Raw genomic sequence first — 10607 nt, forward strand, 5'->3', positions numbered from 1 at the left:
TCCAGTCCAGTCGTCGAAAATTGTTGACAATAGACAGCAATAGATGATTAATGAATGATACACCATCATCAATTCAGCTCCTTCAAAGTAGAGATTGATTGCAGTTTACCGTCAATAGTGATACCGTCAATTGATTGCAGTTTACCGTTAATAGTGTACAAGATAGCCGTCAGTTTTCATGAATCCACTGAGAAAAATATGGCGTGTTATGTTACCCAGGTCCCGCAGGTCATGATATTCAATGCGAAACGTAACGCAGTCTATCGCAGTATTCCCTAAATTTTGTCGACGAGTGAAATGCGGCTGGTCGGAATAGGTTTTTCTGTTGCATCCCGTTACAAATCCTGGAGATTAACCAAGTTACACTGTGGATCCACTAAGGCACTTGACTTTATTTTCTCCCGCTTGAGTTCAGTTCATGTTCATGTAAGCACACCGCCAGTGTTCGATTCCAAAGTTGGATTTACCGACTACGAGAAAGAGCGGAGAGAATTCCACATCGACGTTCCTAAATACTTTAATTTTGCCAACGTGCTGAACGAATGGGCGCAAAAGGAAAAGGTACGAACATAAACATAAACACATGTCATGTTGTGTCGATCCAGGGCTACGTTATGTTGATTTTAAAGCAAATGCCCTCCAATAGTAGATTAGATAGTGTGACTATTATGGTAGTTGCTGTTTAATAACCTCTAACTGAAAGTTGATCGTTAGCAGAGTTAGAGCATATTGGAATACAGTACTTAGCCGCAATCGGCTTTTGATCTGTGCTAGGCGAGAATGCTGTTTAAATCCTAGCCTCATCATGAATGCTGCTTAAATCCTAGCCTCATCATGAATGCTGCTGTCGCGAATATTTCGCAAGTGTGGAGCCGTTCGCGTACTAGCCTGCGATCAGGCTTTTTGCGAAGTAAGAAATTATGCAGATTACAAACCTAGGATCAGTTTTCAATTCTAAATGTTTCTGAGAAGATTTGCGTCACTGAATCACTGATTTTGGTTCGGAAATTTACTCGAGCTTGTTAGTGCGTTCCTTGCGTGACATCGCTGTCACGTTTTTATCTCAATCCCAGATCTCGAAGGAGGAAAACACTTATGGGCCAACTTTTGTCTCTGGGTTGAAACGAGTCTTCGTGCAAGAGCATTCGTATCAGAATGTGTTTCACCTGCAAGGAACTCATTTTCATATGATAATGACAGGTTTTGTATGGGGACTCGTCAAAAAGTGGCAAACGGTAACACGGATATGGCTCACGTTTACGCGTATAAACCCTTTGCATAAAGTTAAATTTGAATGGCAATACCTATACATCCTACGCCTCAAATTCATGTGAAAAATCCTTTGTCTGGAAACATAATTACAAGGCCCAAAGTATTGTTATTCAAATTTAGGCGCCATTTAAGCAAAGGTTCTATTAGCACTCGTCTTCTACAGGGAACGAGATAACGAGTCAAGTTCGAGACTCATTCGAATTCTCAAGGATTTTGGACAGAATTCGCTGATAATTTTCCTTGATTAAACTGCGTTGATTAATTGCCAATCTATCGTTTTAAATACAAGTTGTTTGTTCAGGTGGTTGGTTCGTAGCTTGTTCGAGGCGTTCGGTTAATTGGAGCAGCGCGAAAAACCGTCAGAAAAGAGGCGAGTAGACAGAGAACGCCGTTCTCTCGCTTTCCCTACACTTCTCTTCTCTCCCCTCCCTCTTTTGCTTCTGTTCTACAACTAAACGAACGCCTGGAAAAGGCTATTGATTCAAGGAAAGTTCAGACCAGATAAAGACAATGTTGGTTCCTTAAGTTTGTCGTCACTCCTGGAAAACTAGTAAGAGCAGCAAAAAAGTACCACTCTACTCTTACTCAGTTCCTGAGCTGACTGACTAAAACCGATTGAGGACCAAAGACAACTTTCAGACGAACGGATTTATAGAAATTCCCCTTTACATTCTTTTTCATAGTTATTTTCTTTCGACAATGAATCACAGTTTGTCAAGCTTTTTCTTTATTGTAATTCACTCATTAGACAGGCGAGAGAAAGGATGGAAACCCGGCGTTTTGGTGGGTAGATGACAAAGGGAAAGAAATAAAATGGTCTTTTCAACAACTCATTGAACACAGCAGAAGGTGAGCTATCAAATGCCTATTGTTTACCTCCTCACGTTGCCTCACCTCATCTCGCCCCGCCTTACCTAACTTACCCCACTTTACCTGTCCTCTTTACGAAAGTGCAAATTAAGTAGTATTGACTTGATCCTTGTTCTGGGGAGAGTTTGTTATGTTTGAAGTGCAAGGGGAAGAGGGTTGGGTATTGCGGCTAGGACATCAAATTGACCGGTTAGGTGGATGGTTTATTTCTTTTCCTGATTTTTTTAAAGGACAGCAAATATTCTCACGGGAGCTTGTGAAGTTCAGAGGGGAGATCGCGTCATGGTCATATTACCGAGACTGCCAGAATGGTGGCTAATCAACATCGCTTGCTTACGAACAGGTAACAGAATTGAGACCACTCAATTCAGTTGTCTTTGAGAGAACGCCTACTTTTCGTACCTAATCTTTCCTTTTTGGTGGCATGTCAGGCGAGTTTGGTAGAGTCATGGTTGGTATTTTGGCAAAAATGTAGTCGAGCCAAAACATCTGTGAGGAGACCATGTGAACCTGATATGCCACCAGAGCGTACCAAAAAAGGTACGATTTAGATATTTACCGTGCTCTAATTCCACTTAAATTCTGGAGATTTATTAGATTTACGTTTGGTGATCCAATTTTGTTAGTACTTTGGCATGCGCTAGATTTTTTATCTCATGCACAATTCCGATGGCTCTCAACTCAGTCCCCGCCAACGCTACACTGGAGAAATTTGAAAACGGAGCTTTTCGAAAACGCTCTTCAAACCAGAGGAATTTGAAAACGCCGACTTCGCGTTTTAGTGTGGGCAGAAAAAATTTTGAAAACGGAGCTTTTCGAAAACGATGACGTCACGGCAATCACGTGATTTCCCTGCCAGAGTTTTCTTCAAACACAATTCTAATATGTCCAGGGATTCTTGCGTTTTCAAATTTCTCCAACGTATTGTGGACGGAAAACATTTCATGCGTCTTCGGAGTGAAAACGCCGTTTCCAAATTTCTCCGGCGTCGTGTGGACGAGGCGTGAAATTGCGTGCACATTTTTCCGAAGGACAAAAGGACATGATGTATTCCCCCTTTCTGGCCTTTGTTAACAAAAATGAAGAACCCTGTTATATTACGTAGTGCTTGACCGTTATCGCTTTTGCATAAGGATATCGGTAACTCTGATCATTCAATCTTGTCAGGTACTGTCATCAGTCCTGGATCAATTCAATTGCGAGCCAAGGACATCAAGTCGCGACTGCTGGCTTCCAAAGCGACTTGTATTATTGCTGATTCTGAAAGTGCTGAGTTTGTAGACGAGGTAACTAGTTATTGTTGTAGTTTTAGAGTGACACCCCGCCGAATAGCTTGTAAAAACTCTAACAAAAGCCCGCTTAATTTGTTATCCGCTACAGCCAGTCGGGCTTGGTCGATCTTGAACCCTGGCTGATACTTAAAACCAACCGTTACTCTAATTCGGTCAAAGGCTGTCTTTCGGAGGTTCGAAAGTTAAAAACCAGTTGCGCTCATTTATATAATATATATATAAAAAATGAGCCAAACATGACCAAGCTGTTTGAGCATAGAATTGTCCAAGCTTGTCACATGAATTAACGTGAGAAATTTCAGGTTCGTTGGAAAAAAATGTCAGAAAGGACACAAACAAGTCGTTAAAGTGACAAGCACAGAGGTTTTGAACAAGAACAGCTGCTAGTGGGCATGGATGGTTTTGAATTCTATCAAGTAGATCAACACGCTGTGAAACAAAGGTGCATCCGTTTAATATCGCTTACTTTTACACGTCAGTAACGGGGCGTGTGACGTCTCCAATAGTAGACTTTGAATTATTTTTCGTTCATTTGCAGGTTGCTAACTTTTCACCACATTTGAAAACCAAGTTACTTGTAAGCGAAGAGCAGGAAACTAAAGAAAGGTATGGTCAATCGTCTCATATAAAGTGCTATATATTGATAATTACTTACATGCCTAAAAAAATTCTCTCTCTATACAGTGTTACGCCATTTTTTGCCAAATGAAAGCGATTTTGTGGTCTTTCTTCATTAAGTTACGATAATCAAGGATACTTGTGAAACACGCAATTTCTGTTTCAGTTTGTTCCCCAGCTCATCCTGTTATTTGGGGTTTTACCCCGGGGGTTTTTGCACTTCTTTTGAGGCTCCTTCCGCACTACACCCGAGAAATTTGAAAACGCAGCAGTTACCGGTCATTTTGGATTTGCGTTTGAAGAAAACTGGGACAGAAAAATCACATGACTGTCCTGACCTCATCGTTTTCGTAAAGCTCCGTTTTCGTGACAAATTTAGTAGTGTGGACGGTACGCCAAACTGTAGAAATATAGCTGCGTTTTCAGATTTCTCTGGCGTAGTGTGGAAGGGGCCTTAGACTTGTAATTCCCACATTTCTGAATCAACATATGTTTTGTTTTGTACTCAGGAAAGGCTGGCTTCCTTTCAAAGAACTGTACAAACTAGCCTCGCCAGAGCAAGAGGTTGGTTTTAAGTACTCTTTCAGGATAGCTAGTCATAGGCAAATATAGTTGTCCTGAATAAGTGACTCAGCTTTACCTTGAGAAATCAGAGATCCCAAGGCGTGTGGCTTGGCTAACAAGCTGGACGAATCTCATAGCCAACTGATAAAGTTGATCCCCATGATCCAGTTAAATACACCAATTCGTACTGTACGGACATGATATTTAATGGAAATGAAGCTCCCTCGCTTAATGCTATTTTAGAGATCCTCTGATAGAGGTAAGATAACGAGAACGTGTAGGTGTACGACTTTTCCATTCTACGTCGTTTTCAGAGTCCTGGATATTCCCAGTTTTATTTACTTTTGGCACAGTCTATTGGCGATACTTTGATCCCTTTTTGACAAGGCAGTACGTATTACTTTCTTCTCCAAACAGAAAAAAACAACAAAGCAAAACAAAGAAAACAAACAGACTCTGGAAGATTTACAAAATACTTATTAACTGGCCTTATTAACTTATTAACGTTTCAGTGTTTTCTATCACGCAGTGTGCAAAAACACTCAGTAGTGAGCCAATGACAGTTTTCTTTACGAGTGGAACAACAGGACTTCCCAAGATGGCAGAACACACACACGCCAGCTGTGGACTGGGCCACATTATCACTGGAAAGTAAGCTCCAGTAAAGTCTAGTTTACGCGTACGGCTTCCCCTTCCCCAACTAACTGTCCTTGTTTACTAAATATTTTTTTTGAGAGAGAATTTAAGTGAACTCCAGTCTTGGCTGGGGAACTGATTAGTGGGTCCCAGAAACACTGGAAACAGCGTTTCTGAGTGTTTTACATTTTGAAAATTTCCTAAGTGGGGGCATACCTCCATACCCCACCCAGCAAGAGTTTCAGTTTGAGTTTTATATAGGAACAGAGAATGTTTGAAAAGCCGCAGAAACTGTAATCGCCATTCAGTAACCCAAAACCTAATTCAAAACTCTACCTCCAACTTTACTCAAACTTGAAACTTGAATACAGAGTTATGAAATTGACAATCCCATCCTCTTTAGAACGATGTTTGTCCCCGAACTAGTTAACTGATTAGCATTCGTACAAAAATTCAAGCACAAACAGCAACATTTTAGCAGCTTTTAAAGTACTCTGTTGCATTATATAGCAAGAGTTTGATTTTAATTGCATATCATTACTTTAATGCTGTCTTAAGTTGTAAAATAACAAGCAGAGAAAGACCATAATCAGATGAACCTTTTATAAATGAGACAGTTTTAATACAATCTTAACTGACAGCTGCATCTAAAGTATAGCCATCTAAATGCAAAATAGACAATCAGCATTATACAGCGTTATCGAACTTGGTAAGTACATTTTGCTATTAATGCTTTAAAAACCCAAAACATCATCACCATTCGTCGTCATTAGTTTCATCAGCACTGGTGTCACTGGAGAGGGGGGGGGGGGGACAGATTCTGGTGTAAGGATTCAAGGGTGGGCTATGTTTAATCATGCACTTACGAGGGTGGGCTACTGAAAATGCTTTCACGATAGATTTGATTTTACCAGCCCATCCCCTCCCCCCGAACTTTATTATAAAAAAAAACTGTCTTCGTTCTGCAGGTACTGGTTAGACAACGTACCTGACGATGTCCACTGGAACATTTCAGACACGGGCTGGGGAAAATCTGCGTACAGCAGCGTCTTCGGCCCGTGGAGTCAAGGCGCCTGCGTATTCGTGTACCACAAGGCGCGTTTTGAACCGGTGGCTATCTTGGATGCTTTGCAAAAGTACCCTGTCAGCACGTTCTGCTCAGCACCTACAGCCTATCGAATGATGATCCAAGAAGATCTCCGTAGCTATAAATTTCCAAAGTTAAGACACTGTCTTAGCGGTGGAGAACCTTTGAATCCAGAGGTGTTTGATGTGTGGAGAGAAGGAACTGGGCTGGAGATTAGAGAGGGATATGGTCAGACGGAGACAGTAAGTTAAGAGGAAGTCTAGACAAGCATGGCTCATAGTGAAGTTATTCGGTTACGAGGCTTTTGATTAGTACTTCTCCATATAAACTTAGAAATAACGTCATGAGTGTCGTGTTTACTGGTTGATAACTGTGCGCTGTCTTCGTTAGGATCAATGCAAGTTACAGTTGATCGATCGATCGATCGCTTGGTTGTACAGTAGGTCAGTCAGTCAGATACTTAATCAATCAACTTCGAAACACATTATCTTAATCAACTTCAACTGTTACTTGCGTCACATAAACAGAGTATAACAGACATTATAAAAGTGGTCTTACAGATACAACTAACCCACTTATCAGCGAAATTACCTAATTACCTTACAAAATTGGTCTACATTACAATTATTATCTTAAATGTTGAAACAAGTCCTTCGTTGAAAGCCGCTTGCTAGGATTGTTTTGAGAAATGCAGTACAATGATGTTTGCAAATTAAAGTTTTTTAATCGAGATGAGAACGTCTATTTCAGGGAGTGCCATTTAGCACTTTTCAAGGTCTGCTTTCTTGACATTTCTGATGCAGGTGTCCTTTATCTCTAATTATAGACGCTTATGTGTGGGTCATTTCGTTGTATTGAAAACCGTCCTGGATCGATGGGGAAACCCGCCCCTGGGTATAACTTGAAGGTTGGTATTTCCGAGCATTTTTGTAATTCGCAAAGCATAATAGTTTGTTCCCGAACTCAGTATTTAATCAGGCGCAGTTTTTACTCTATTAATCGCCGCATACCGGGACGACATAGTGTAGTGCTATTCTCCGTCGTGCAAGTCAGGGGGTATTATAACAATCTGGGAGTTTATCATAAACTTCTGTTCTATTATATCTTATGCAGATCGTAGATGGACAAGGTAATGAGTGCCCCGTGGGAGTGGAGGGTGAAATTGTCGTGGATCTGTCGCCGGTCAGACCTGTGGGACTCTTTACTCGTTACGTGGTGGGTTACAAATGACAATTTCTTCCCTTTTCTTTTTCTTTTTCTAGTTTTCATTGTTGGCATTTTAAGATGTACATATTTACTCATTTTTGTACAGGATGATGGCGATAGAACATCCTCCGTGCTTCACGATAATTTGTACTGGACAGGTAAAATAATCCAATTTAATCCGATAACAGCACTGGACCGGGATAACACTCACCAGCAATCTTTATAAATCAGTCTTTTCTGCCACTGACATACTCATTTTATTACTGATTCTACATATTCTACAAATTTTCACATTTATGACAGGCGATCGAGCTACGCGAGACAAAGATGGCTACTTATATTTTGTGGGTCGATCTGATGACGTCATACTCTCAGCTGGGTTTGTACCTAACAGATGTTTTAGGAAATATTTCTTTTTTCAAACATTATTCTTGGTGCATGTAGTTAGCTAAAGCTATTCATATTTTGTTTTGCTCTTGAATAAAATTAATATCATGTTTGTTTTAGATCTTGTAATTCGATTCCAGTTTGCAAACGGTAATCTGTCTGTAAGAAAACTTGCTTTAACCCTGATGTTTCCAGGTATCGTATTGGTCCATTTGAGGTAGAAAGTGCCTTGATTGAACACCACGCAGTCGCAGAGGCTGCTGTTGTTAGTAGCCCTGATGCTGTCAGGGGAGAGGTTAGTTAGGTGTTACAAGTACAAATCGTGAGGATAATTATGGGAGAAAACATAAATTGAAAACATTGGTACTGATACGACTGTCGATTATGTCACGGCTGTGCACTGAGAAGGGAAACTTAGGTTACCAAATCGGACCATCGAGCGCATTCTGCTCCCTTGTTTGCTTTCAAGTCAACTCATTTCAAGTGTCTAAATTTGTTTTTCATTATCACTACCAATTGTTGCCCCTGATGTTTCTCAGTTTATTTGTACCAAATAGTCGAGTACACAGATATGGCACAAGAACAGCCAGTAGTTATCGATCACACCATTGTCGCATAAATTTTAAGCAATTTACTATGCTCTGTTAAGGCCCTAAAATTTGGAATTCTCTACCAGTATCCATAACTAGTTCAAAAAGGCTCTCCAGCCTTAAGGTAAAACCGATGAAACAATGGTGAATTGGTCATGCTGCGCACGCAAAACTATAAAAGCCTCGTAGTTTTTTGAAGGTTTCCTCGCCGCCGTGTTGTTTGTTATTATTATATTTTATTATTATTTGCGGTGTGGCAAATAATAATAAAAAAATGATGATGATATTAAATATCCTGTAATTTTTTAAGCTTTTTTTTCTGGTTTATTATTCTCACTAGGTGGTGAAAGCGTTCGTTATTCTCTCGCCGCATTTCTCTGGAGACAAAGAGTCGTTAGTGAAGGAATTAAAAGATCACGTCAAAGAAACAACAGCATCATATAAGTATCCGAGAAAGGTATATCAGTAATCTTGTTCAAAGGGCAATATGTATCTTGAAACAATCACTGAGGAAATAAAATAAAATAAAATAAAATAAATGTAAACATTCTAACTCTCCCGGTTGATCACAGTCTGACCAACGTTACTCTGACGCACCACAGAAATTAAAATGCCAAGCTAGAAGCACTATAGATGATTTGCAGCCAGTTCCGAGGGATTCAAATGACATAACCTGTCGGCCATGTTGGATGACACAAGCAAAAGAAGGAAGTATCTTTTGTTAATGTCATTCAATATAGCGGCGATGACGTCATGTGAAAACCAAGTAATTTTTTTAACCACTTTGATAAAGCAACATATATTTTACTGATATAAATAAACCCGTTCTCTAATTGAACTTATGTTTCATGTTTTATGCAAGGAATAAGGGTATTACATAACTCTTTATTTACATATCATTGCAGATTGAGTTTGTAGAAAGTTTACCCAAGACAGTCAGTGGCAAGATTCGTAGAGTGGAACTTAGACAGCAGGAATGGTCCACTCTTACTTAGAAAATTCAATAACTCTGTCAAATACTTTTAACAATTTCATGGAATTTTAGTGGTTCACAAATAAAAAAAGAGCAAAGAAAGAAGCAGCAGATGTTTATTTATTATAAACCGGAAAATTTCAATGGTAATGATCCAGGTAATTGTAAGAATATGCGCGTGCTTTTATCAAGAGATGACGTCTTCTCAGCGACTTTTCAAGCTTTTTGATACACCGTAAAGCAATATATTAGAGACAATTAATTCAGCAAACAGTATCGCTTTTTGTGTCCGAAATGTCCAACGCACGCCCGCCCAGATTTGAACTGAACGGCTTTAATTACACACGAATGTTGCTTTCAAAGCGGTCCATGTTGGGAAAAACTGTATCCTCGGTCTTGAGCACGAGGATACAGATACTCAAGACCTCGGGCACAGTCTTTTTTTCAATACAAACCTCCTGGCCGGCAAATAACATTTATTTATTCTGACAGCCTTCAGTTGAAAAGCTTTTCGTGTTCTCATGTATGTCGTTGAAGTTTTACAAGAGACTTGTGCTGTCCATTTAACGAGAGAGTTTTAACATGCATAATTATTCAAACGCACCGTCCCCTTCAAATACAGTATGACTTCAAAAATTCTGAGAAAATATCCAAATTATTAAATATTACATTACTATTTCACATGTCCGTAAACATTGTACCCTTCTTGGGTCAGTAAAGGAGACAAATTCTATTGGTCAAAATTTGGGACATCAAATCTGGCTTTTTGACTTCCTAAATGTCTGTTTTCTTCATTCTTAAACTGTCTCCATGAGTTTTTGTTGTGCACTTCTCTTGAATCTTTCCATGGGGAAAACTTACTTAGGGCGGAAAGCTACAATTCTCAAGCATGGCTCAAAGCCTAATTTGCATAAAATCCGAAAGCAATCAGTTTTTCAGCGATATACTAAAACATTCTCAAATTTGGCAACAATATGAAACGTAATGACCTTAACTTAAGTGCTAGATATTTAAGTCACGTGATCAGTTATCTCTATTTGATTGGATTAATAGAGAATTGAAAATGGGGTGCTGAAATGGCAGTTAATGAATATATATTGAAATGTTACTGT

The 10607-nt window shown here is 39.6% G+C and overlaps 1 protein-coding gene across 1 annotated transcript; it reads left to right on the forward strand.

Annotated features, from left to right (window-relative positions):
* The first annotated feature begins 13 nt into the window (after positions 1 to 13).
* LOC145486662 (acyl-coenzyme A synthetase ACSM3, mitochondrial-like) lies at positions 14 to 10380 on the forward strand. The gene is made up of 15 exons (XM_081465374.1): positions 14 to 561; positions 2021 to 2121; positions 2373 to 2485; positions 3310 to 3428; positions 3973 to 4040; positions 4562 to 4616; positions 5146 to 5267; positions 6221 to 6581; positions 7166 to 7246; positions 7453 to 7554; positions 7652 to 7703; positions 7849 to 7924; positions 8128 to 8227; positions 8863 to 8979; positions 9428 to 10380. The coding sequence occupies exons 1-15, from the start codon at positions 298 to 300 to the stop codon at positions 9515 to 9517; spliced, it is 1821 nt and encodes a 606-aa protein (XP_081321500.1). The 5' UTR covers positions 14 to 297; the 3' UTR covers positions 9518 to 10380.
* Positions 10381 to 10607: the final 227 nt, after the last annotated feature.

Source organism: Orbicella franksi, chromosome 1, assembly GCF_964199315.1.
Source record: "Orbicella franksi chromosome 1, jaOrbFran1.1, whole genome shotgun sequence".
NCBI classification, from domain to species: domain Eukaryota; kingdom Metazoa; phylum Cnidaria; class Anthozoa; order Scleractinia; family Merulinidae; genus Orbicella; species Orbicella franksi.

Excerpts from the sequence above, each read along its gene's own strand:
- LOC145486662 (XM_081465374.1), top strand. The coding sequence starts at position 298 with ATGCGGCTGGTCGGAATAGGTTTTTCTGTTGCATCCCGTTACAAATCC. Across the intron at positions 562-2,020 it reads AATGGGCGCAAAAGGAAAAG|ACAGGCGAGAGAAAGGATGG; the intron begins GTACGAACATAA and ends TTCACTCATTAG. Across the intron at positions 7,555-7,651 it reads GACTCTTTACTCGTTACGTG|GATGATGGCGATAGAACATC; the intron begins GTGGGTTACAAA and ends ATTTTTGTACAG.